The sequence below is a fragment of the Cucurbitaria berberidis genome, assembly GCF_010015615.1.
Source record: "Cucurbitaria berberidis CBS 394.84 unplaced genomic scaffold K460scaffold_4, whole genome shotgun sequence".
Lineage (NCBI taxonomy): Eukaryota > Fungi > Ascomycota > Dothideomycetes > Pleosporales > Cucurbitariaceae > Cucurbitaria > Cucurbitaria berberidis.
Genome location: NW_024468938.1, coordinates 4,407,656 through 4,432,317, shown reverse-complemented (window position 1 = coordinate 4,432,317; position 24,662 = coordinate 4,407,656). Strand labels below are relative to the sequence as shown.

Here is a 24,662-nt window from a genome sequence, read left to right as displayed (position 1 = left end):
TCGAACCTGGGTCCTGGAAGAATTATAATATCTTGCAAGAAATAGAGGTAGCAATCGGAGGTTCTGAAATTTCGGCATAGAAGCTAGCTTTGGCTTGGTGATGTTGGTGATGTTGGATTGTAGTTTGCAGCGTTTTGGAGAGTTGGTGACAGCGAGGCTCACCCGAGTCATGCTATCGATTGCTCCTCCACCCGCCTTATCTCATGAATCAGACGCCCCGCACAAAGACTCCGCTGGATCTTTGCGGAGGATTAATAGTGTAGTCCGTGCATGGAGCGTCTAATTCATGAGATAATCGCTGCTGCTGATCACAGTTAGTGTCTCCCTAGCTGAAGTGCGTTATATCATACAGCTTCTCAACTCAGATGTTCACACTCTCCAAACCTAATGACTTTAGTATAGGGGAAGGCGCTAACACCACAGGTATGTGTACTAGCCTTGTTGATTATACCAAGTATCTTTACTCCACCTTGATAAGAGGATTTCAAAGCGCCTACGCCCTAGTTGAGCTATCGCTGGTTCTGTGAAAGTACTTTGAGTGCGGAGATGTTTGTGATTACATTGATTCTTCCAGGATAGGCTTCGAGACGGTCGCCAACTATGGTCCACCTTGATAGAGTATGGTGTATCTCTACATTGGTTGCTACATTAAACTAAGAGTGAGATCTGGTGCAAGGGTATTGACTGATTATTCCTCGGCATCGCATGACTTGGGTCATCTTTCAAGCTTCAAATGCCCTTAGCTTAAACGCTTATCCGCAGCAAGACCTGTTAGACCTAGGCTTCCCCTCTCGTCATGCTAGGGCTCAATGATGACTAACCCTGGCCTTGGTGCCCGAGACCGGTGTGTACGGAACCCGAATCAGCCCCTGTGAAGGTGGTCGAGGTGCCTCTAATAGAGCTTCTAGTTGTTGGGTGCGGCATGGTGGTCACATGGCTCAAAAAGTGAAGACAAGACGAGAGCATCAAAATACGAGTAGCAACCAATTATTATTCCACATTATATACAACGCTTGATCAGACAGCAAGCTTATTAAGGACCCAAAGTCGTCCTACAGTCATCTCAATTAAACACCTCCCTTCGCCCGACTCACTACTCAAACAAGTATTATCTTTGCCTAAGCAAGCTGACCGCGGACAGCACCCTGGGTGAACTGCGAGGTGTGGGTATCAGTGAAGAAACCGCTGGGGTTGGCGACGATCTGTCGGACGTGGAAGCCAGCAGCGTTGTCGGCTCCCTGGGTGCTGTTGGTGCCGACGAAGAAGGGACCCTTCAGGCAGCCGTACGAGGTACGGCGGTCATCAGATCCAGTGGGGTTGGGGAAAGCCTATCGTAAAATTAGCGTCCGATTCTCACTCAGCATTGTAATAGGGGGCAACATACCAGACGGGGAGGTCCAGCCTTGCCCTTGATAGCCTCGTGGATGTGAGTGGCGGTGACGGCGGGGGACTGGTAGTTGCCAGTGACACCGCTGAGGGTGATGTTGTAGCAGATGGTGTTCTCCTTGATGTTGATGCCATACTTGAAGATACCCTTTGCGCCTGGCTGGCCAGGGGTGGGGGCACCGGCTGTGGAGATGACCTGGTCGGGGGTGGCCTTGACGACGTATTCGGCGTCGAAGTAGAAGAGCTTCTCGGTCTTCTTCCACTCGTCGTTCTTCCACTTGTTGTCCCAGTCTTTCTTGCACTCCTTCTGGTACTTGTTGCCCTGACCCTTGTCGGCAGTAGGAGCGGCAATAGCAACTGCGCTCAAGGCGAGCATGGCTGGTATGGTGAAATGCATTGTGAAGTGATTGTTGGATGTGGTAATGGATTTAGGTAGTGGATGTTGATAGTAAAGTGAAGGAGTTGAGGCCGGTGATGAATAATAATTTCAGGTGTACCCCCGCGATCTCTTTATACATTTACGAGTCCCCTATCAACCTGGGCTCCCGTCTCTTTCTTTGACCCTCAGTGCGATGACATCGCTCTACCGAACAATATAGGAATAGATCGCTAGCAAACTCTTGGGCATACATTTCGGTGTTCGGTGGCATACCACAGGTTTAGGTAGCCAAGTCCACCATTTGGGTTTAAAATGGAGCTTACCAGAGCAAAAGAATAAGGACTTTGTGCGAGGAGTGACAAATTCGAGGCTGGCGTCCTTGGAAAGCCGACTCAGAGAAGTTAGAATGCCTAGGCGGGAAGAGATGCGGCCTAATCTGCGTAAATCTGAACCCCAAGTCAGTGAGCGGGAAGACTCCACTCAGGCGATATGGTGTAGTCATCCAGTGAGAGCACTGAAAATGATGCCGTGAAGAGGCAGCCCTTCGTCTTGGTATCGGCATTGACCATACAGAGCAGTGGAAACTTGAGTGTGTTCAAGCTATTATTGCTCCCAAGATATCGCCTAGAAAGCCTAGTACGGATAGCTTAAGTTCCGTAACAACACCAAAGTTCTCAAGTGGGGTTAGCCTTCACTAAGACTTCCGTATTGGGGCATGATGTGCTTTTGAGAGTGGCTGTGTAAAGGACAAAGGGGAAGAGGGCCAAGGCGCTACTATATGTTAGATCTTTGCGAACAACTTCAAGTGCGCGGAAAGTGAAGGGCGCAGCGCAACAGTGGAGCAGGTGAGCAGGATATCTTGCGACGGAAGTGTCAATCTGTATAGGCGTGGGAAATTGGCTTAATTATCTTGACAACCTAGGAATCAACGCAGTGAATTTCTAATGAAGTGAGCACTTCGTCGTGTCCAGAAATGTGTGAAGCAAACGGACGAAATGTGTGCTAGAGGCGTAATTTTCGACCTCTAGCGGAATGACATCATCATATCCACGCTCGCCAAGACTCCGAACCCAGCGGACTCTCAAATCGACCCTAGCGGAAAGAGGCTTTTTAGCTTCTCGATTCGAGTTTAGGAGCGATGCCAAGATTGCACTTCATATTTGCCTTAGAACACCACAAGAAATACCGGCAGTTGATGATGGGTTAGCCTTGGCTATTTAACCCACAACAAAATCAGCACCCTAAAGCACATTTCATTAGCGCATGATCTCCAGCTATCCGCAATGACAAGATGCTTGGCACATTGAACAGCTCGCCGACATACGTCGGTGGTACTTGTGCCTTGGCATCCCATCCAGGAGGCAGTAGCTTGGGGCGAGGTAGTTTCAATATTGGGGATGATACTTCTCCACTTTCATCGTCCGTGACTACGAGTCCGAATCAATACCAGATCAGAGAACCTGAGTATTATTATCATCTATTCATCTATTGATACAAACGACACACTTGTCAGTGAAGTGTAGGCTACTTATATTCGCCCAGAAAAAAGGCGAGCTTCCGTATATCCGCGAGACATTCCTTGCCTTCCTTCAACAGAAATGATCGAGGCCTAGACGGGCCATTCGCCGTTTGGCGGCTTGGAAGCCAAGTTATCGCAAGAATGTTGCCAACCGCGCAAGAAGCGCACCGTCATGGAATACCATGACATTATCAGCATGAAGCAACCGTCTGAAAATCCCAGAATTCATCGGCACACTTCCGAGCATCGCCTAACCAGTGAATCGAACCCTCGCGAGAAAACCTAGTTCCGCAAGTCCCACCTCTCCAATCTGACAATGAGGCTCTCACTGTCTACGGACAAAAGTCAGCAGAAGATCACAAGGCACAAAGGTACTCTACTAACTCGCAGAAGAACCCTCGGCCACACGATCTGATGCTTGAACTTTGCCAGTGAAGCGGCCGGTACCCCCTGATAAGAGTCCGTCAAACTCTACAGCCCTCGCCTCCTCGGCGTCCTTCCAACCCGTCCTTAGATTCCAGCCTGCATCGAGTGCAGCGAGCTCTGCAGAATCGACTTCTTGCACAATCACGCCCAAGTGAGGCCATTTGGCACTCAACATAGCGGGCGCAAGCGCTTGATATCGTTTGGTCAAGACGGGACTTCGGAGTATGGCTGCGAGACCGTTATCCGCCTCGATGGCCGTCTGGCTGAACGGCGCATACGGAAGCCTCGCATAGCCACAAGAGATGAACTCGATGGATTGCAGCGAGGTGCTACGCTCCGCATCAGCTTGCGAATGCTCGGAATCGAAATCAGAAAGATTGGTGCCGGGCGAGATAATGTCAATGATGTTCATCCAGGAGCCTTCACGAGGCTGCATTTTGAGGACAGATTGAGGGTCAGCCTGAGGGTCAGCCTGAGGTTGGGCGTTCCCGGGCACATGCGGGGGCTGAACAGCAGGGATGTGATGCTGCGTCTGTTGCATAAACGTGACAAAAGCGTGGTTGAAGTTGGGCTGCGGTTGAGCCTGCTGATGCTGTATTGCCTGATTTACTCCTTGGCCCTGGGGTTGGACTTGGAGCTGATTATTGTGGTTCTGTGCCTGGAGCTGCGCAATTTGTTGTTGCAATTGGTTCTGGAGAGCTGTAAGAGCCACAATCTGGGTTTGTTGTTGAACACCTCCAGCATTTGCTTGTAGCTGTTGCAGCTGCACCTGAAGCGTCTGCATATAGACCTGAAAAAATTGCTGTTGATTCGGCAGCATCTGAGCACCGCCGTTATTATGCAGTGCGTTCCAAAGCATCCCGGCTCCAAGAAGGCCGGCGGCAGGCGGATTGAGCGCGGCTACTTGCTGCACCGCTTGATTCGCGATCTCGTTAGGTCGCAACATAGCGGTAAGGGATACCGAGTCTAGCACCAAATGTTTCATGCTATGCACATCGTGTATCTTGACGAACTGCACCATGGCTGGTGGTGTGATCCAGCAGTTTTCCAAGGTGAGTCGGTCCACATGGCGGAAGTGAAGCAGGTTAGCCCACAGTCCATTGATATCATTCTCGACGAGCATTTCTGACGCACCCACGTCCATCAAGGGAGCGGGCATTATCAGTCTGTTTCTCGCGTGCATACCTTCCGCATGTTCTCCACCGGTCACCCACCCGATCGTCAAATTTCGAATGTTCGGACGACAAGCTACTTGATTCCGAAGCAAGTTACAGAATGGGAGAAGGGCCATGGATGGATTGATATTCGGTGTATCGACAAAGCCAGCTTCATCTTTCTTCACCGTTCGCCACTCCGGGAGTACCATCAAGGTGACATCTGTAAGATTTGGTAGAGCCTCCCAGAAATCTGCTCGGTTCAACAGTGGGAGATAACGAGCGGAGAGCTGGGATATTTTCAAGGTATGAACAGGATTGAAAGTGACGGGATTGTCGATAACAGAGAGCATGTACGAAGACATGAAAGCTCGCTGAGCCCACTCCGTCTCTAGCAACCACTCTTTCTGAGCTTCTGTGAGATTGGCTGGTATGATTGGGCCTATGAGTTGTCCAGCATCGGTTGGAGGCTTGATCGACGAAAACAACACACCAGTACCACTACCCGAAGATGATGGCGTCAACACAAAACGTCCAAGAACATCTGGGTCATCGAAAGAGGTAGGTATCTGTAGGTCGGCGGTGTCGTGGGGAGTCGCTTCATGTATGAGGCGTGGGTCCAAGTACGGCATATCTGGCTGTTCTTCAGTCACCATGCTGGCTTCCTTGAGCTCAGACATGGGGCGCTGCCCATCCAATCTGTACAGTGTTGCCAGCCTAACGTCGCTACCGTTGCTTTCATGGCATGCTTCTATATGACGCCAAAGCTCTTGCTGGGCCTGCGATCGGCGATCCGGAACGTCTTTTGGTGAACCGAAAACTTGCTGGGGCCTCTGCAGGATTCGCGCACGGATGGATCGATCCGGGCCATTCAGCCATCCGAGGCCACTGTCGACAGACAAGGCAAGTTCCTTTACCCTATTCAGCTCTGAGAATGCTATCTTCATTCGTGGTGTTTCATCGGCAGCGAATTCAAGGCCAGCGACAGTAGCGAATCTCCTATACTCTTCAAATGGCCAATCGTAATTTCCCCAGAAGCTGGTCTTCTGTTCTGTGAGTGACTTTGCCGGGGGGGTTGCAAGTGAATCCTCGTTGACTTCGAAGCTCATTCCATACCTCAGAATATGTTTCCCGAATCCTCGGAATACGTCCAGGCCGTGGCCATTATATACCTCGTCTCTGGTGGCATTCGTCCAAGGATACCCTGGATTCTCCACCTTTACTCGCTTCTTTCCCTTGAGGTCGGGCTTTGGCTCTTGTCCAAGCATGCCATAGATCTCTGTATTAAAGGGAACTACGACGGTCTTGAAGATGACCTGAGAGACGTAGTGGTTCAGCTCGCGGCTTACTAGGCGCAAAGACTTGATGTCGTCTCGATTGAGGTGGCAAGCGATCAACTCCACGAGCTCTACTGGCAGCTTCCATTCAGGGCGACCAGCTGGGGCGTCTAAGAGGTACTCGTCTGCGCTATCACTATTAAGTTGCGACCTTGTTACCCTCCTAGAAGGATTTGGCGCACGTCGTTTCGACTTGGACTCCGGTAGGATTTGTTTAGACCGATCAAACAAAACATAGCAGGCTGGGAGCTTTGCTGAGCTACGACATTCTGGCCAGATATCATTCGCTTCTGGATTTGGAGTAGAGGTGTCATACAACACCACCGCTACAGCGCCCTTGTTTTCCAGTATTTTGGTGATGTCCTTTCCGTCTGTGGCCTCGAACTTATCCCGAGGACGCTTCGTAGCGCCGGGCATGATGCGATGGAGGACAATATCGTCTAATGCAGCCTGAGATGCGCCCGTGCGCGACATGGCACGCGCAAGTCGGAAGAGGTCCAAATCGTCCAAGGATGGTCGCGCGGTTGACGCTTCGTCTGGTTCTTCCTCGGAGTATTCCTGAGGGGCTTCGTTTCCTAGCAGCTCGTGCTCTAGCGCATCGGCGAATTGATGATCAACCGACGTCTCAGTTGGTATACCGTCACTGCCTAAACTACCACGTCTCGTCCGTGTTCTGCTGCTCCAGCCCGAGCCAGTGGCCAAGTCCCTGGGGTCCCTTCGGCGAGCACGGGGGATGAAGCCCCTGCTGGATTGCGGCCCAGGTGGAGGCGAGTCTGTAGCGGAGGGTATAGTGGTGGAGGCGTGTTCAGAGGCCTGAAAGCCGAAGAGTGGGTGAGCCGTGGTTTGGTCGACGTCCCAGTCGGCAAGGTTACCAGCTTGAGGAGGGCGAATGATACGGCGGAGGGGAGGCGACGGAAGCTGCTGGGTAAAGTAAGTTGATGGTCGTGGAAGTGATGGTAGCCGTGCTGCTCATTGCCTGCCAATGAATGTTTGTTGGAGGCAGGCGCACACACAGGTTGGCTCCTGCAGTACAATACGAAAGCTGGGACGCTTGTTTCTGGAGGTGAACGTACCGTCGCTGGGGGGTTTGCAGCAGCCTCATTGTCGCTTGCGTCGCGTTCTGGGCGTCTTTCCTGGAACGAGCGCAATGTACGTCTGCGATTTGTGACGTGCTCTAGGGAATCCGGGGCTCTGCCATTGTCTGTCATCTTGTCCACCGGCCTGCGAGGACGTCTTTGGGGCAGTCAAGGTGAATGGTTGGCTGGTCGTGTTGGTATGTTGGCACGACCCAGGCCCACAAGGTTTCTTTGAAGCTTCACGCGGCATGGCCCTGCCCTGCCCCGCCCACCTGCATGCACAGTCGGTGCCACGTCCCGCCGCCCAAGGCTTGGCGAACTATGGCCGCCCCCAGATCTCCGCATCCTGATCCTGTCCGCCAATGCGCCACATATACCCATCTCACGCAAACCACAATCATACCAGGCCCGAGCCTGGTGACTATGCCTACGCCTCGGAGAAAATAGCAGTGGAATAGGAGATGCATCTGGGCGTTTGTACGTCGAAGGCTCTACCGGTTCTGAGACGATTGCATCGCATCACATTACCATTGTCTACCGAGATAGGAGCGATGGATAGAAGACAGGATAGAAGACAAGATAGAAGCCAGAATAGAAGACCAGATAGCTGTAGCATTGGACATGACGCAGTCTTCTTACTGTCGCCAGCCGTGAGCCGCAAGCTTCCACTTCCATGCACGATGCGACTCATTCAACAAAGCTTGTGCACACCCCCTGCGTCGCGACTGCCGGCGTCCAAGGTTGTTTACTACCAAACAGTTCCTGACCCACAACCTCTCTCAAACATTCCCATCGCAAGACACGGGCCTGATTACCCTACTGAGTTTGCGAACTATCACGGTTCAGACAAGAGCACACCGTTGCTAAAGTGTTGGGACTGAATAGGCGTACGTTGACACTCGACTGTATTTGCCCTCACGTCCTCCGGTGAATATTATCGCAACTTGCAAGCAGCTACGATAGGAGAACAACATACCCGGCTTCTCGACAGAGATATATTGTCAGATACGAAAGCCTATGAGCAGTATCCTGGACGAAAGGCTAGGCACCGAGCACAGCGAAGAGGCGGCCGAATGCCGCCTCTGCTGCTATTGGCAAGCTCTTAGAGCAACTTCCAGCCGTCGAGGAGCTTAATATCGACGTGCTCATACACGCATCGGAGGCTGGCAGATGGGCTTTACCAGATACCAAGCGGGAGAAGATACCGCCCTGGTTAGATGGGAAACTCACTGACGGAGGCGGACAAGCGTTGAAGGAGATTGTCAGAAGACTTGCTAGCATATGGAAACCGGCAGAATCAGAAGCCTTCTATACTCAATTTGAGCTTGGGAAAATTCTGGAATATCGAGAGAAGAGGTAATATGCTCACAGTAAGTCAATTCCTAGCCAAATATGTCAGGTGATGGTGGCTTATTATTCCAGCCTACGCCGAGGTCTTTGTGCGATCCCGAAGACCATGAGCACCTTGAAAGGGGTAGGGTCGACGAGTGTTTCGAACGAATATACTAGCGCCGTTGCGACATATCGCACCACCCTCTCTGTGAGTACCGGAAAATTATCGCCTCCACCACACGGACAGAATACATCGGACAATTGGCTCGTATCTATTACCCCGCTATGCTATACTTGGTGTATCGCAGGTATATAGAGTTTCGATGTTGTGGTTGCAGGCCCGTGCGAGACGTGATCGATTTTTTTCTTTTGCCCGAGTGGCGCCTCCCGCTCACAATATTACCGAGTTTATATTGGCTCAGCAATCAAGCTTCGGCGAAATGTTTCAGAAATACGGGAATGATATGTGGGGAACCCGGGCTCATGGGCCGCGATCCATCACCTCGGTATGTTAAACGAGGTCACGCAAGCCAACTGCCTCCCCAAAGAAAACACCAAGCCCGGCAGCTGCGGATCGATAGAGGTCAATCATACTTGGCAATCGACTACTGGTTATGGTTTCGCCCAGTGGTAGCTTCCAAAAGCCACCAATGCGAGCCAGAAGCCACCAGGCTTCGACGACGACGTTGTCTAGAGTTTGATGCACTAATCATCCCCCAGTACTCTTAGAGGAGATTCTACCCAATCTGGATTAGCTTTCCAAACGCGTACAACAGCTCGAGACTCTTGAGACGAAACAACGGAGGTGTACTCCCATCTCAATTCCTCCGAGAGCACAGGCTCTTTAGCTTCGAAAGTCTATCTCGATATGTACTTAAAGCTGGTGAAGTCTTCTTGATTTTTTCTCTTACCACAACACACAATCCACTTTCATTCTTTACCCAACTTACCTCTTCGGTACATTTTTCACCATGAAGCTCGCTACACTCTTTTTCGCCAGCGCGGCATCGCTCGCTCTGGCAGCGCCTGCGGCCACAGTCCAGAAACGCGCGGATTACTGTGGGCAGTGGGACAACGCTGTCAATGGCCCATACACGACTTACAACAACCTGTGGGGCCGTCGCGATGCCACTTCAGGCTCGCAGTGCACCGGAGTCGATGGGTTCAGCGGTAACACCATCAAGTGGCACACCAGCTGGTCTTGGGCTGGCGGGTACGTCTCTCTCTATGTCTTTCCCTCATTTCTTGCAACCCCCTAATTAACATGCATCGATAGGCCTGGCAAGGTCAAGTCCTACGCCAACGTCGTCACAAAGATCTCCCAGAAAGCGATCTCATCCATCAAGGCGCTTCCCTCAACCTGGTCATGGGCGTACAGCGGATCTTCCGTTATCGCCAACGTATCGTTCGATCTCTTCACCTCCTCCACTGCGGCAGCCAAAGCCGAGTATGAAGTGATGATCTGGGTCGCCGCTCTCGGTGGCGCCGGACCCATCTCCTTCGATGGCAAACCCATTGCGACCATCACGCTGGCTGGCAGCAGCTGGAGACTGTTCAAGGGAAAGAACGGTGACGTGAACGTCTTCAGCTTCGTCGCGGTAAATGAAGTTAGGAACTTCAAGGGCGACCTCATGGAGTTCCTCAACTATTTGATCAACAAGCAGGGTCTGCCCAAGACGCAGATTCTACAGTCGGTCGGCGCGGGCACAGAACCCTTCTCCGGCTCCAACGCTAAGCTTACCGTCTCTGGTTACACCTTGTCGCAAAGCTAGATTGCGAACACATGACTAAGATAGTTGAGGTGGGATAGGAGACGGGCAAGGTGCGGAAATGAGAGCGCGCAGAGGGGACTAGAGTGATTCTACTGTACATATTATACAAACCACTTATAAACCCAATACCCTACATACACAACTGTTGAGACGATCGGATACAACCAAGCGGGAATATCATCCTTTGTGTGTCTCAAGATCCAGGATTCGATCGTGGTGCGTGGCGCGCCGGGGGTGAGCAGCATGTCGTTCATTGAGCCTGCAGTGTGACGTTGCGCTTTGTGTGCCTGCTCGAACATCTTATTCTCATACTCTACGATCCTTTCATCCAAATCAGCTTGCAGCTGCTCTTTCGTCCGGGCGTCGTTCGCGTCTTTGACCTCCAATTCCCACACCGTGTGAGATGTGATGGACTGGGCTAAGAGCATCGCGTCGTAGAAAGCCGTGTTTACGCCGATGCCAGAGAACGGCGTCATCAAGTGCGCAGCATCTCCCAGAAGAGTGATACCAGGTCTATGCGGCCATGTGAAGCCTACGGGAAGTTGGTAGAGGTTGCGCCAGGCGACTGCGCCTTGAGTTTTGTCGACTGCGTCGAGGAGCTGTGGTGACCACTCGTGTAGCGCCTGCTTCAAAGCCGACTTTGCAGCGCCCAGGTCCTGTGCATCGAAACCACACGACTGTGTGTAGTCCTCGGGGTAGGATCCGTAGGACGAGACATGTAGACTTTCGTCTGAGAGCTGCTGGATAGCTAGGCTCTTCCCGTCACTGTACGCAAATACACTTCCTCGATTCACCAACTTGTACACTTCTGGCGCTGTATGAACAGCATCAGGGATGCCCAGTGCCCAACCGCCCAGACCGACATAGAAGGGCTTCTCTGGGCTCAGGAAGGAGCGCGTCTTGCTGAATGCACCGTCACAGCCAACAATCAAGTCGAAACCCCCAACTACTTCTCCATTGGCGAAATGCAACTCTATACCGGCGGGAGATTGTTCTACTTTCGACAGCTTGAACCCCCAGCGCACTGCACCCTCAGGTAAGCTCTCCATGAGCATCTTTCTCAGGTCCTTGCGATCAATCTCCGGTGCTTCCTGCAAGGGTGTCTTCCCATCACTGGCGTTCTTCCTGGGGCTTCTGCGCAACCATGTGACGAGGTTTTTATCGGTTACGAGGAGGCTTTCGCCATCGTAGCGTGCGTATTTCTGGAACTCGTCCCATAAGCCTGCTTCTTTGATTGCTGCGAGTCCGGTGCTTGACCGGAGATCCAGGGTGCCGCCTTGTGAGCGGTAGTTAACCGAGGCTTCCGCTTCGAAGATGGTTACGGGGATGTGAGCATTGGACTGGTGGAGAAGGCGTGCGAGCATGCAGCCTCCCGGGCCAGCACCAATGATTGCGATTTTGGGGGCCATCTGAGGGTGGTTTGGATGAGATGATAATGTGCTGCCTATTCTACGCTAATCAACCAACGAGGCAGATGGTGTGAGGGTATAGATCGCTGGTTGTTTGCAGTCACCACGGCTCCCTCTTTTATGTCGTAGAAAGCTTGATGAGCTTGATCGTCAGCAATTCACTCTTACGGCCTAGCACGGGCTGTCGCATTGGTGTCCTACCTAAGTTAGAAAGCTTGTGTATGTGCTTGATCACGATACTCCACGCTTACGGCCGAGTACAAGGCTGTCGTGCTTACGTGCTCCCCAGGTCGGAAACACTGAGCGACCCATTCCCGACAGTATCAAAGAGTGAGTTGAAAGCGCAAATGAGCCACGACTGGACTAGATCTCACTTAATCGACCCCTCGTCAACATGAACGAATCGCATGCTCTTGCCTAGTAGTCCGGCGATTTGCTGTCGTCCACCTCCTGAGGCAGGACGGAGGGGCAGCGACCTTGAAAATGCCGGCCATCGAAGAGTGAGCAAAAGGACCAGAAACCTCAGATCCATTCCGCCAGTTTATACGATCAAACGCTGCGCAGATGGATTAGTCGGGTTTAGCGCTTTAGCATCTACGCCTTACCTATACCTCGTCATTCACGTTGTGCCGTTGATCCGAGTCCCCGCGAAACATAGTCAAGCCTTTTCTACATATCCAACATCCGGCTGTATCCCGCGGCTGACAACCTCCAATAGCAGCCGCTGCGGCGCGCACATGTCGCTACCCCGGCGAAACCCACCCCGCTTTCAAGTCGAAGCTCATCCATCGTCGAAGCAGCAAGCAATGAGAGCAGCTGTAAAACTGCTGATGACCACGAGCTATCTGACGGGTTCTCAGCGTTTCCACTTTTTTATCTAAAACTACCCCCAAGTTCCCGCGATAAGGCTGTACTCAGCGCAGCATGCTCGCGACTCAGCATCTCATTGGGATAAAGCCAATTTCTAGGCCGCCTGTTCCTGCAGCCATGACGCAGTTGACGTGGAGAAGAGACCAGGAGCCAGCTCACATAGCTCTTGGGAGCTTGCTAATGGGTTGGAAACTACAGGCTACAAAAGGCCCGCAGCCTCGTAGCTATGTTCCAGGTCGGATTCCTTTTATTCTTCTATACTAGAGCCAATCGTTATTATGCAGTTTCCGCTTCTCTTGCTGCTTTCTCTGGCGTCCAGTGCCAGCGCCAGCTGGTCCAAGAACCTCAATTACCGGTCGCCGTCCACCCACCACCCCGCGCTCGGTATCGCGATTCATAAAGTGGTAAAGAGAAATGAGCCAGGGAGCAGCTACCCTGCTTCTACGTTGAATTTCACACACGGTGTCGCATCTGGTGATCCATACCCTCAGAGCGTTATACTCTGGACGCGCGTGGCTCCACAAAGCGATAATTCGCAGTCCAATAAGACTGTCTCCGGATATGCACCCCTCTTCGACCACGATAACGAGAAGTATGTCAAAATTTCGAAAGCGCCAATCTGTGTAGAGTACAAGATTGCCGCGGACAGGGACCTTACCAAAGTGGCAGACTCTGGCACGGTGTTTACCAGCTCCGATGTAGACTTTACCGTAAAGGTAAGGAACAGTAGAACAACTACAGGGTGGCGACTAAGCTAAAGTCGTTGCAGGTTGAAGCTACAAATCTAGAAGCGTACACTACCTACTATTACCAGTTCAGCGTGTGCAATTCGAACAACAAAAGTCCTCTCGGACGCACAAAGACGACACCCAATGCCGACGATGATATCACCAAGGTTTCCATCGCCGTTTACAGCTGCGCTAATTATCCATTCGGGTTCTTCAATGCATACGGTAACACTGTGCGAAAGGACTCGGTCGACTACGTTGTACATCTTGGAGACTACATCTACGAGTACAAGAACGGATACTATGGCTGGGGTGACAGTATGGGTCGAATTCCACTGCCGAACAAGGAAATTTTCTCTCTCTACGACTATCGCAAGAGGATTGCGACGTATCGGACAGACTTGGATCTGCTCGCCAGCCACCAGCAATTCCCCTGGATTCCAGTTTGGGACGACCACGAAGTCGCCGATAATACGTACCGAGATGGCGCCGCCGAACTCAACAACACGGAAGACTCGTTCATGAAGGATGGCGGCATCTCGGTCGATCAGCGAAAGATGAACGCGGTCCGAGCCTACTATGAATGGATTCCTATCAGACAAGTCGATATGGACGATAATCTCCGCATCTGGCGCTCCTTTTCCATCGGCAAGCTGGTCGACCTCCTGATGCTCGACACCCGCCAATACGATCGCTCCATCACAGATCTCTACTGGAACACCGACTACATTCACAAGATCTCGGACGATGCCGGACGCTCGCTCATGGGTTCGCGCCAGGAGAACTGGTTCTACCGCAAGCTTTCAGAGTCTGCCGAACGAGGAGCAACATGGCGCATCGTCGGCTCCCAGATTATCTTCTCTCGCATCGACCTCGAGCCCTTCAAGGGGACAAAGAACCCGCTGAACTACGACACGTGGGACGGATACCAATCCAACCGGAACCGCACGCTGCACCACCTGTACAGCAACGAGATCAACAACAACATCTTCCTTGCCGGCGACTCGCACGCATCCTGGGTGAGCGACCTCGTCTGGCTCGGCGAGAAGGACTACAACTCGAGTACAGGCGCAGGCGGCATTGGCGTGGAATTCGCCGGTTCTGCCGTAACCTCTCCGTGTCCATACGGCGAGAACATCACGCTTGCCAACGCGAACAACTTCTCCCGCATAATCGAGTCCTCGAACACGGAGCTGCAGTGGCAAGACCTGTACTACCGCGGCTACTTTGAGCTGCACTTCACGCACGACGATGTGCAAGCCAACTTCTTCGGGATGCCGGACATTCGCACGAAGAATGCGTGGGAGATTCCGCTTGCTAACTTCACGGTGAAGAGCGGGGCGAATAGGCTGCAGAGACCTGTTGCGGGGGGTGTTGTGGAGAGCGGGAGCTTGAAGTTTGGCAAGGTCGTGCAGAATAATTTGACTCTTGATACGGATAATGGGACGTGGTTTGTCAGCCATCCTAATTAGAGTGTGTGTTGTAGATGAGGGGAAATGTGGAGGATATGTCAAACTTGATGTATACAAAGATGTTGAATTGAATGGAAAGAGAAGGGTATACAGCGCTACCCTACCTGGATTCGACTGTGAAGTGCAGCTATGAGATTGAGTTGCCTGTGCATTCATTATTCAAGTGCCCTACCTGCACGGCCAAGAGCCATGTCTTGAGAATACAGCTTCCATCGGCTGAGAGGACGACTGTACAAAAGACTTCATAGAATAAAGGAAGCAGAAGAGCTAATCACTGCTCTGCATTTCCTATTGATCGTCAAATTTCGGTGACATGATGCACTCTCTCTTGAAGAAGTCGACAGGGTGACTCGGCACTAGCTGCGTACCCCACCAACGCACTCCAAAGGTTGACCAACCTGTCGGATGATATCAAAACTCCAATATAGGTCACGATCATCTGTGAGGGGAAAAACCTCGCAGATGACGACCGACTAGACTGAGCGTTGGCGATGCCGTCGAGCCATTCCGGACGGTCAGGGTGAGAATCGTACGACCCTCTCGAGCGCTCACCCCACGCAAGGCCGGCCCAGTCCGAAAGGACAAACTTCTCTCGCCACCGCGCACCGCCCAGGCTCACGTATCAGTCGACCCTCTGTAAATCACGACTGCGCCAGCCAATAGCGGCGCAGGTTTATTGTCGTCTCGCACCATTTGGCAGCCCGGGTTCCTGATCCTCTCGTAGCTGGCCGTCCAGGCTTGTTGTGTGTAGCATGGGGATCACGCAACCTGCGCGACCTGGTGGTAGGAATTGTCGGCGGGGACCGCATCTTGTTCTGCAGTGAGAATCTGTGCTTTTGTGAATATAAACTGCCTGTGGTTTCTGTGTTACAGTGTCTCATCATCCAGTTCATCACACCATCAAGCATCCAACAAGCCTTTACAGCATCTCAAACACTATCCAAAGCAACCAATCGACATTCACATCGATCGTACCAACCAACCAACCAACTCCCTGCACAACTCGGCACTTGAACGAAACCAACATCTCAAACTACCTCCATCAACATCAAACACTTCAACTCAACTCAACATGCCCGTCGCAGCCAAGTCCTACCTCCCCACCTTCATCGGCTTCATGGGTACGTCTCTTCTCCACTCTGACCCACAGACCAAACATCGAACAACCTCTAACACTACAACCCAGCCTTTGCAGTAACCTACACGACGGTCGTGGCCTCAAAAGAAGGCGCAACCATTGACGGCGCACGCACACGCTGGCAAAACCAGCACGCCAGGGCCCAACTCGCCCTGAGCGGAGGCCAGACACTGGGCGATTTGCAGGCGGCGCATTAAGCCAGAACGACAACGACGAAGCTAGCTAGTATGCATCGCATCATGGAGTACACGGCGTTTTTACCTGCAACCAGGCTGAGGATTATTCTTGTCATGCCTTAATCGGGCTTTCAAAACGGGGGAAACTTGGCTTATTGTTTTTTTTATAATCTTTTGTAGATGGTTTAATCAGTTTTCTTTCCAATGATTATACAAAATTCTACTTTCTACCACTTTTGCCCTTCTCTTATTGAGTGGAAAATGAACCTGTCTAGCTACACCTTGCCTCCTTTTCGGTACCATCTATCTACTACGTACCGGTTGCACGGGCCCTGGTACCCGGCCCTGGTACCGGGTCCCCAATGCCCCAGTTCCACATAAATGCCCCCATAAATCACATCCTATACCCCAAGGATCACGCGTATGATATTCTATATGGTATTCCTTCGGGACGCTGTATATAATACCCCGTGCATAATAGACCTTGACACTCTTGCTCCTATCATGTGGTAAGTCCAAGTTGTAGTAGGGTGTGGACAGGGTCATCACAAACAGTTCGAAGAGGGCAGTGTGGCCTTATTGATATATATTCAGTCATCTACATACATCTTTCCTCCACAGCCTATACCATTCAATATACACAAAGAAAACGCTAATAAAAAAGGACTGTTGACGCCGACCCGGGCCTGCTGTAGCCACAGCCAATTGACCTTGAACAAAGGAAAGGGGTCTTGACGCCCGATCGGTCTCGCTGGAAGACACAGTGGCCAACCTAGATATATCTTACCAAAAGAAATCATACAGTCATACTAAACAGTCTATGAAAAGAGGGCCCGCTCAAGTGCTCATTGTGTAAAGCATTGTGGGGAAGAAGCGAATGGCAACCCGCTAAGGGTCATGAGTCGAGCATGGCGGTAATAGCTGCTAACCTCTGAAGAGCGGGTTCCATGGCGGCGATTCTCCTCTCCAGGCGCTCCGCTAACCGTGCCTCCTCGGCCTCGTCTGAGAGAACCAAAGAGAAGTGTGCGAGCGCCTTGTCGGAGTTTGTGAAGAGTGTTTCGTGGTTTTCAATCGAGGCAGCGACCGGGGCAGGAGCAGAACGGGCAGGCGATGAGTTGTAGAGATCATACTCAGGGTCCTCATCCTCCTCCTCGACAACGATAGCACAGGTAGATTCAGACTGAACCGGACGCTCGATGACGGGGTAGTCAAGCTTGACCTCCTCAACAGACGAGTCATCCTCGGCGTTGAACATGGCACTGTAGCCCTTGCCAGACATGGCCTCAGTGTCGAGGGGGTTGGCTGGGCCGGCGGGCACCTCTAGGAGGGCGAAGACGCGAGGTTGCTGGAAGTTGAAGCCGTTGCTGGCACCCCAGTTGTTGCCGTTGTTGTTCAAGTTGAGCATTGAAAAGTCAAGGTGAGTCTCGGGGACCATGGTCATGCCCACGTGGACGTTCTCATTCTCTGGCATGCCAGAAAACTGCTGGTTCTGAAACGGTGCTGGTGCTGGTGCGGCGACGACCGGGGTCGAGGCTGATGGCATAGAGGCCATGGGAGCCTTGGGCTGGAGAGCCTCGTCGCGGGACAACTCCTCGAGGAAGGGACCAAAGGCCTGGTGGCGGAGCAGGCGCTCGATGAAGGCGCGAGAGCGGGCGTTTTCCTCCAACAGCAGGCGGTTTTGAGTGCGGAGGTCGTTGGCTTCGTTGACCTTCATGGCGACTTCACCCTCAAGCTGGCCGATGTATTCTATCCAATGTTAGCTTAGTTGAAAAGGTCAGGGGGCGGGTACTCACCCTTTCTCCTAGAGCGGAAGGCGCGAGCAGACACCTTGTTACGGAGCTGGCGGCGTTCCTTTGAGCTGAGCTTCTTTCCCTCGTCGGAGGCGAGTAGCCTCTCGTCCTCGTCCATTTCGTCTTCGTCCTTTTTGGCGCGGATGATGTGGGGAAGGAGGCCTTGTCCGTCGTTCTGCATGGACGACGAAGCGTTCTGGCTGTCGGCTCGGATCTGTGCGACGACGCGAGCGATGGTCTCCTCCGTGCGGGCGTCGCTCAGAGGGCTCGACGTCTTCCTGCCGGCCTGGCTGGGGGGTTGCAGACGGTTCTGTTGTTGTGCCTGCATGGCCTGTTGTTGTTGCTGTTGCTGCTGCTGTTTCTGGTGGGCGAGTTGTTGCTGCTGTTGCTGCTGTCGCTGCTGCTGCTGTTGGGCCTGTGCCTTGGCTAGAGCGGCCTGCTGCTGATGCATACCGGGCCACACCCTGACGTTTGGCATCTCCTCTTGTGTAATGGCACTCGGATCGACAAAGTCGTCTTGCGAAGCGTCGTTGAACAGGTAGCCCGGCGGCTGGTAGTTGATGCCCATGTTCATGGCCGAGTCCATGGGTAAGCCAGTACTCCACGAAGCGTCCATGACGGAGTCGCCGCCCATCAAAGCCATCTCGTCCAAGCCCGTGGACGAGAACATGGAGAAGCCTGGGTTGTAGGCGGCATTGAGGCCGGCGATGGAGCCCGAGGGCAGGCCCGTCTGCTGCTTGAAGCGCTCATACTCGTGGCTGGGCTTCGAGGGGATCTGCTGGTCTTCGTCGATGGCCGTGCTCGTCGGGCTCGCCATGGTCGATGTTGCGCTCGATTCCCGCTTGAGGTTTGCGGGTGTCGGGGAGGGAAGGGCGCCGAAGTCGAAGAACTCCTGCTCGGGGTCGATGCATTGGTTGGGGTGACTGTTGAAGTGCGCCATTGTCATCGCAGACTGCACTGCGGTGGCCATGGTGCTTGGTGCGTTGTTTGCGTGGTGAGAGGGTCGCTGGCCGTGATGGAGAGGATCCTTAGGCAGACAGGTCGAGGTGGACGGCTTGGGGGTGTGGTGTTGTGGTGTGGGCAGGCCGCTGGGGTTGGCCGGGGTCGCTGGGAGACAAGAGTGGTTAGGCTGACAAAGTCGTCGTCAGCTCGTCCTAGTGTTGCCGAGAAATCGTGGCTGAGTCTCTCCTCACCTTTTTTGGCCGTGTGTGCCGTGGAGGATCCGACGCTGGTATTTTGATGGAATGTGGTGGTAGTAGTGGTGGTGTTGATGATGATGATGGGTGTCGAGAATACGAGAAGAGTGACAGTGTGAGGGGCGGCGAGAGCGATCAGGTAGGGTCGTGGGTCGTGGCTTCTTCTTCTGCTGCTGCTTGGGAGGCGTTTCACTAATGAGGCAGTGCCCCCCCCCCCCCCCCCCCAGTGACAGTGTGAGGGGCGGCGAGAGCGATCAGGTAGGGTCGTGGGTCGTGGCTTCTTCTTCTGCTGCTGCTTGGGAGGCGTTTCACTAATGAGGCAGTGCCCCCCCCCCCAGCCCAAAATAGCAGGGCGGCGGCCGAATGTGCGTCGATGCATGCCAACGCCCTCCCGAAGTCCCGCCGCCGTTGAATTCTCCCTCCCCCCCCCCTTTGGGCATCGCCTTGGCCGCCAACTAACTTGGAATCCTTGGAACTGCCTCTTCTATCTTCTCCCGTCTCGGGTCCGGTCATGGTGATGGTATTGCTTGCTCGCTATACCCTTCCACAGCCTCCAAGGGTGCTGGCAAAAGCCTGGGTATTCATCCGATGCTCTTCCTCTAGCTTCTGCCATCTGCCATGTAATCTGCCATTACGCACTTGATGCAGCATCACGGCGAAGCAACCCGCCGACTCCGATCAACTACGGGCGAACCACAGCTGCCCCCCATCCACACGGTTGAGGCGGTGCACTCGACCTTACTCCTTTTAGGGGGCAAGTTGCGACGCCTGCTGTCATTCGTCCCCTCGTAGCTACAATATGCTCTTTTGCGCGCGAAGAGTTTCCACGGACGCCGGCTCAACCATCAGCTTCTCACCTCCATGCATTGTACCACCTAGTGTGCTGACAGTCTACTCTACCCACAACTCCGGTAGTCCTGCGTGATACACCCCAGCGTCTCGAAGCCCCGCAGCGTCGTCCACCCTGTTGGCCTCGGGGTCCCAGAGCTGAGTCTCATGAAACACCAGCCTGGGACGTCAAGCCTGTCACTAGACTCGCGACAAAACTGCCGGCGCGGGACTTTCCGCCCTACAAAACCCTCAAGGATAGCCTTACTGCGCTATTAACATTCCTTGATTTTCAGATCATCCCCACTCATTAACGTTTATCCGTCCGGAGTCATGCCTGCGACTTGGCCTTCTCAGCCTCACCACACTTGATTGACCGTGCCACTAACTTTATTGTAGATTCTGAAAGTAGTAGGGATTTGAAGCTGATTCGGCCCCTCATGTTGACTGCAATGCGTGAGGGGGGGAGGCCCTACTCCATGTGGTAGTACCTGTGCCTCACTCAGGCTTATCATGCTCGTACATCTTACTCTCAGCACGAGCATACCCTTCATGAACCACAAGGAGCGAGCTCCGAAGCAAAATCATCTCCTATAATCACCGCGTTCTGCTATCTCTACTACCATGTGCTTCTGCGCCTCCACCACCACGACATCAAGCGGGGGGCCTCTTCCTGGCCACCATGCTCTCTTTACCACAAGCGTCTTCCGCATCACATTCCAGCCTCAACCTTACCAACTTCATTACAGCTACCCAATCTCTCCAGCTCGGCCAACTGCGCATTGCACTAAACAATCCAGACCGTTCCTAGCCCCAAACAGCCCTGCACTCAACCGTGGAACGAAATCCGCGCGAGGCTAATCCTCCCTTACCGAATGCGGACCTTCATGCGCTGCGCTACTTTTCCGTACAAGATCTATGCACAAACTTACGACGCGCTGCTTTTTTTCGGCGAACGACTGGCAAGGTACGTCGTAAGCACACTAGAACTCGAGCCTTAACTGCGGGAGTATGTTTATTTCGAGGGTTATTCCCGTCTACTAGCATGAATGCACTCTACATGCCGCTGTAGTCTCCACTTCGTCAGAAAGGGGTGGGTTATTTTCAGACACAAACGATGATGAATGCAGCAATTTTCTGAACGATAATAAACTGCCGTACCTTTCTAGTATCGGAGCCGGATTGCGTAGTCAGACAGACCCGGAAGCTTGTTGAGCTTGTTTCATAGGTATCCCTTTTCTAGAGAACGCGCGCTCTGGTTTAGAGTAGAGGGGCTCGCAGGTGCTAAGAGGCTTAATGCCGTTACACCCCAATATGCTTAACTGGATTGTAGAAGCCCGTGTCAGAGCTTTAAACTAGGAGTGAGAGCAAGGCTGTCGCACCATGGAGAGGGACTCGTCACCTTGGATGCAAGTCGAGCTTCGGCCCATGATGTTGAATGCAGCTCAATCACAGTGATGGCTGAATTGCGGTAAAGAAATAGTATCTGTACATTGGAGTGTATATGCCATGCCTTCCATCGCGGTAGTTTATAGCTCCTACTGTATATATTGTACACAGTATGGCTTCAAATAGTCTTACAGTAGCCAATCAAGGCCCTTATACCCGTCCGTACCTAGGCTCACGCTCAGGCTCGTCGGTCAAGAAGCCATGAACATCCTCTTCCTGTTCCACTGCACCGTAGTCCACGTCTTGAACGTTAGATGCATGCGGTATAGGAGCCTCATCCTGCGCCTCCTCATCGCTAGCCTTTGGAGCGTGGTCTTGGGACATGAAATCGCCCATCCGCTCCTCCATACGTATACCCAACTTGTGAACAGTGTAGGAGAACACCCTCCCCTGCGCCGCACCGCCTGTAACGCCACCCTTGGCAACACCCTCGCCGCGCTCCACATCCCTCACAATAGCTCTCGCCCGCTCCATGTCCCCGTCTTCCACAAGCGCCTTGACTACATTCGTCAACGCGTCCCACTGAAGTAGTCTCCCATCCTTGGACATCTTGGCCAGCACGCTCATCATCTTGCCCACTTCGCCCAACGCAGCATAGCACTCGATCAAGCGAAGGAACAGGAGGCGATCAGTGGGGATTTTATGATCGGTGAAGATTTGCTGCACAAGGCTGTCCATGGCCGCTACGGCGGGTGGATCTTGCTGGAAATAGTCGGTAATCAAACTAGTATAGACGTAGGAGCTCGGCCTGAGGTTTCGGCGGATCATGTGGTCGACAAGCACCCGGACAGCGCCGTGATTCGAGTAGTGCTTCAGCAAGCGGTCGATGGCCACCCCGTACACGCCATCGGTCATTTTTATGCCGCTGGCCTCTATACTCTCAAACACAGAGACGATGCGCTCCGTCTGCTCTTTCGCAGAGAGGTTGTCGAATTTCTGCAAGTCGAAGGCGGCCGTGATGAGCATGATATGCGTGACGATGTCGCTTTCGATTCCGTCCTGCTCCATTTGTCGTACCACTTGGAACGCTTGAGCGTAGTCTCGTAACTGGAGGTAGAGTTTAATCATGATATTGTAAGTGCGAGTGTTAGGTTTGATCTCAAAGTTGCCAGCCCATTCAAGGATCCTTTGGATGGTTTGTACACGCTTGTCGCGCCTCAAAGAGTCTGGGCGCAACTTGACCAGCGCAGAAATAGCCCCATTAATGGTTTGGACTTGGGGCTTCGTGCAATTGTTGACGGCTTTGGAGGATTCGGATACATTTTGCACGCCTTTGCTTTTCCTGCCATGGGATCGCGGGCTTGTGACAATGTTTTCAGCCGCCATCCACCTCTTGCCCATCTCATCAAGCGCCTTAAGGCCTGAGTTGATTTGGTGCAAAGATATCAAACCGTTGACTCGGGCCGTCCAGGCATAGGTGTCCGGCTCCGCCCCAGTGCTGAGCATGCGCGACCACATTGCGTTGAGGCCGTTGAGGTCTCTGGTTTTTGCGCAGCCGTCGAGGACTGCAACCCAGGACCGCATATCAGGCTTGACACCGTGGGCGATCATGTGATTCCAGACATCGACAGAGCGTTCCGAGTGGGCAAGTTTCATGAAGCCGGAGAGGAAGGCGTTGTAAATTAGGGGAGGTATTGATGTGCTCTGGCCTCGGGGCGTATAATCATGCTCGACTTGTTTCCAGAGACTTTCTAGCCTCAAAGTTGACGTACTCGATAAGACCGCTCGCGCTATCCTCTTGAGATAGAACGCCTCCAGATTGGCTGCTTCATCACCCCCCCAAAACTCTCCTTTTGATCCAATCATTGTCATCGCTGTGTGTCGAACGACACCAATCTCCTTTTTGATCTGCCTCAGAACCTCTACAGGTAGTTCGTTCAAAGTTTTCGACTGCTCTACAAAATTCAAGATGTGATCAACATGGGCGTCCGCGAGCAGTTTTGCTAGGAACTGCAGTAAAGGCGCGGCTTGCTGTTGCAAAGTCTCATCCGAGTTCAGGGCCTCTGAAATAGTGAATAGGTAGACAGCACAGAAGCCCAGAGTATTGTTGCCCTTATATTTGGGGTGGTATTCTTGCAAGCGCATGCCGAAATTTTTTCCCGCAAAACTGTCGGCAAGAGATTCAGCTGCTGGCAGTTGCCACTCGGTGCTGATGACCTCTAGCGAATCGCCTTTCGGGCCCATGCATTGGAAGAAGAGTCGCCATACTGAAAGTAGCTCCAAGAGTAGCGAAGGTAGGTCTCGATTGGGTTTTTTGGTCGTATCGTTCACGGCATGGATAGCTTGATATGTCAAATAAGCTATTGTTTGCCTACTCCAGTATTCCGAACGCGCAATTCCCAGCTGCTCGAATTTGAAGAGGACGGCAGTCGGCTTGACGGCCACGTTTTTCAGGCCTTTGCAAAAAGCTGAATTGACAGCGTTCAAGAGTTGCAGGAAGAGCTTGCCGTCTTCCAGAAGTGCAGCATCACGGAGAGACGGTTCCGTCAGGGCTTTGCAGTCTCTTGAGGTGTAGTTATGCTCGAACGATTTCCAGGCTTGGCCAACCTTGCCACGGCTCAATGCTGACTTAATATATTCAGTATAACTCATCTCGGACTCTAGAGATGTGACGGGCCCTAGACCGTCCGTTGCAGCTTCCTCGGCACTGCCAGAATGAGTTGGCGGAGGTTGTGTTCTTCTCTCTGTGTCATCGAGTACGAGTCTCGAGTATCGGCCAGCGCGTCCCTCTTGTGGGTGGTTGCCCCTATACGGATATTGTATACTTGGCCCATCTTGGTATCTGTCCGGTGCGCCTTCTGACTGGTGCTGAGCTGCAGGTTGCTCCGTAGTCTGTGTAGGCTCGGCGTCTTCTTTCGATTTTGGGGTGCGCAGCGATAGAAACGTGGCTCGCGATTGCCATTGAGGGGTTCGGACGGGTACAAGGCGTCTGGAGGGCCGAGCCCTGCATTGGCGACATATATATGAGCCCAGCATGGCGCTCGAGCGGACTTGGTGAGAAGGACTGGAGGGCTTGAAGATGTTTGCGACTGAGCTTCTCGGATTTTGGGGAAAGAGATAGCTGCTACTGAAGGGCTGAAGGGTCGGAGTTTTCAATTACTCCGCATTATCGACATAAGGCGTAAAAGTTCGAACACCTCTTCTAACGCAAGGCGCAATGGCGTGCAGCACTTCCACGAGATAGTCTGGCGTCGTTGCAGATTTGAGTCCAAAGTCGCGAAGCCG

General features: G+C 52.8%; 9 protein-coding genes across 9 annotated transcripts; 3 read left to right on the top strand and 6 right to left on the bottom strand.

The window, feature by feature from the left end:
• Positions 1-1,124: 1,124 nt before the first annotated feature.
• Positions 1,125-1,774, bottom strand: K460DRAFT_317702 (uncharacterized protein; the record flags this gene model as incomplete). Its single annotated transcript, XM_040930363.1, has 2 exons — positions 1,385-1,774; positions 1,125-1,328 (listed from the first exon to the last, which is right to left on the bottom strand). Coding segments are annotated over exons 1-2 (582 nt in total), but the record flags the coding sequence as incomplete, so codon positions are not given.
• A 1,424-nt stretch (positions 1,775-3,198) lies between these two features.
• Positions 3,199-7,491, bottom strand: K460DRAFT_317699 (uncharacterized protein). Its single transcript, XM_040930362.1, has 2 exons — positions 7,275-7,491; positions 3,199-7,122 (listed from the first exon to the last, which is right to left on the bottom strand). The coding sequence occupies exons 1-2, from the start codon at positions 7,407-7,409 to the stop codon at positions 3,664-3,666; spliced, it is 3,594 nt and encodes a 1,197-aa protein (XP_040786867.1). The 5' UTR covers positions 7,410-7,491; the 3' UTR covers positions 3,199-3,663.
• A 772-nt stretch (positions 7,492-8,263) lies between these two features.
• K460DRAFT_161883 (uncharacterized protein) lies at positions 8,264-8,673 on the bottom strand. Its single transcript, XM_040926890.1, has one exon. The coding sequence runs from the start codon at positions 8,556-8,558 to the stop codon at positions 8,319-8,321; it is 240 nt and encodes a 79-aa protein (XP_040786866.1). The 5' UTR covers positions 8,559-8,673; the 3' UTR covers positions 8,264-8,318.
• Positions 8,674-9,331: 658 nt separating this feature from the next.
• On the top strand, positions 9,332-10,508 carry K460DRAFT_369164 (glycoside hydrolase family 12 protein). The gene is made up of 2 exons (XM_040933909.1): positions 9,332-9,822; positions 9,886-10,508. The coding sequence occupies exons 1-2, from the start codon at positions 9,581-9,583 to the stop codon at positions 10,379-10,381; spliced, it is 738 nt and encodes a 245-aa protein (XP_040786865.1). The 5' UTR covers positions 9,332-9,580; the 3' UTR covers positions 10,382-10,508.
• K460DRAFT_161874 (FAD/NAD(P)-binding domain-containing protein) lies at positions 10,363-12,129 on the bottom strand. Its single transcript, XM_040926889.1, has 2 exons — positions 11,992-12,129; positions 10,363-11,932 (listed from the first exon to the last, which is right to left on the bottom strand). The coding sequence occupies exon 2, from the start codon at positions 11,788-11,790 to the stop codon at positions 10,483-10,485; it is 1,308 nt and encodes a 435-aa protein (XP_040786864.1). The 5' UTR covers positions 11,791-11,932; positions 11,992-12,129; the 3' UTR covers positions 10,363-10,482.
• Positions 12,130-12,727: 598 nt separating this feature from the next.
• K460DRAFT_397419 (phosphodiesterase/alkaline phosphatase D precursor) lies at positions 12,728-15,119 on the top strand. The gene is made up of 2 exons (XM_040936153.1): positions 12,728-13,376; positions 13,430-15,119. Exons 1-2 carry the CDS (start codon positions 12,939-12,941, stop codon positions 14,858-14,860), a joined length of 1,869 nt encoding a protein of 622 aa, XP_040786863.1. The 5' UTR covers positions 12,728-12,938; the 3' UTR covers positions 14,861-15,119.
• A 730-nt stretch (positions 15,120-15,849) lies between these two features.
• K460DRAFT_419227 (uncharacterized protein) lies at positions 15,850-16,195 on the top strand (the record flags this gene model as incomplete). The annotated part of the gene is made up of 2 exons (XM_040937993.1): positions 15,850-15,981; positions 16,047-16,195. The coding sequence occupies exons 1-2, from the start codon at positions 15,933-15,935 to the stop codon at positions 16,193-16,195; spliced, it is 198 nt and encodes a 65-aa protein (XP_040786862.1). The 5' UTR covers positions 15,850-15,932.
• Positions 16,196-16,660: 465 nt separating this feature from the next.
• On the bottom strand, positions 16,661-19,226 carry K460DRAFT_369160 (uncharacterized protein). Its single transcript, XM_040933908.1, has 3 exons — positions 19,158-19,226; positions 17,968-19,093; positions 16,661-17,920 (listed from the first exon to the last, which is right to left on the bottom strand). The coding sequence occupies exons 2-3, from the start codon at positions 18,902-18,904 to the stop codon at positions 17,070-17,072; spliced, it is 1,788 nt and encodes a 595-aa protein (XP_040786861.1). The 5' UTR covers positions 18,905-19,093; positions 19,158-19,226; the 3' UTR covers positions 16,661-17,069.
• A 2,187-nt stretch (positions 19,227-21,413) lies between these two features.
• K460DRAFT_419225 (uncharacterized protein) lies at positions 21,414-24,642 on the bottom strand. Its single transcript, XM_040937992.1, has one exon. The coding sequence runs from the start codon at positions 24,411-24,413 to the stop codon at positions 21,588-21,590; it is 2,826 nt and encodes a 941-aa protein (XP_040786860.1). The 5' UTR covers positions 24,414-24,642; the 3' UTR covers positions 21,414-21,587.
• Between the last annotated feature and the right edge of the window lie 20 nt (positions 24,643-24,662).

Bases quoted from the DNA above. Each gene is read 5' to 3' on its own strand.
- K460DRAFT_317699 (XM_040930362.1), bottom strand. From the start codon at position 7,409: ATGACAGACAATGGCAGAGCCCCGGATTCCCTAGAGCACGTCACAAAT. The intron at 7,123-7,274 runs GTACGTTCACCT...TACTTTACCCAG, and splicing joins CTGCAAACCCCCCAGCGACG to CAGCTTCCGTCGCCTCCCCT.
- K460DRAFT_161883 (XM_040926890.1), bottom strand. From the start codon at position 8,558: ATGCTAGCAAGTCTTCTGACAATCTCCTTCAACGCTTGTCCGCCTCCG.
- K460DRAFT_369164 (XM_040933909.1), top strand. From the start codon at position 9,581: ATGAAGCTCGCTACACTCTTTTTCGCCAGCGCGGCATCGCTCGCTCTG. The intron at 9,823-9,885 runs GTACGTCTCTCT...ATGCATCGATAG, and splicing joins AGCTGGTCTTGGGCTGGCGG to GCCTGGCAAGGTCAAGTCCT.
- K460DRAFT_161874 (XM_040926889.1), bottom strand. From the start codon at position 11,790: ATGGCCCCCAAAATCGCAATCATTGGTGCTGGCCCGGGAGGCTGCATG.
- K460DRAFT_397419 (XM_040936153.1), top strand. From the start codon at position 12,939: ATGCAGTTTCCGCTTCTCTTGCTGCTTTCTCTGGCGTCCAGTGCCAGC. The intron at 13,377-13,429 runs GTAAGGAACAGT...AAGTCGTTGCAG, and splicing joins ATGTAGACTTTACCGTAAAG to GTTGAAGCTACAAATCTAGA.
- K460DRAFT_369160 (XM_040933908.1), bottom strand. From the start codon at position 18,904: ATGGCGCACTTCAACAGTCACCCCAACCAATGCATCGACCCCGAGCAG. The intron at 17,921-17,967 runs GTGAGTACCCGC...AACATTGGATAG, and splicing joins CTTCCGCTCTAGGAGAAAGG to AATACATCGGCCAGCTTGAG.
- K460DRAFT_419225 (XM_040937992.1), bottom strand. From the start codon at position 24,413: ATGCTGGGCTCATATATATGTCGCCAATGCAGGGCTCGGCCCTCCAGA.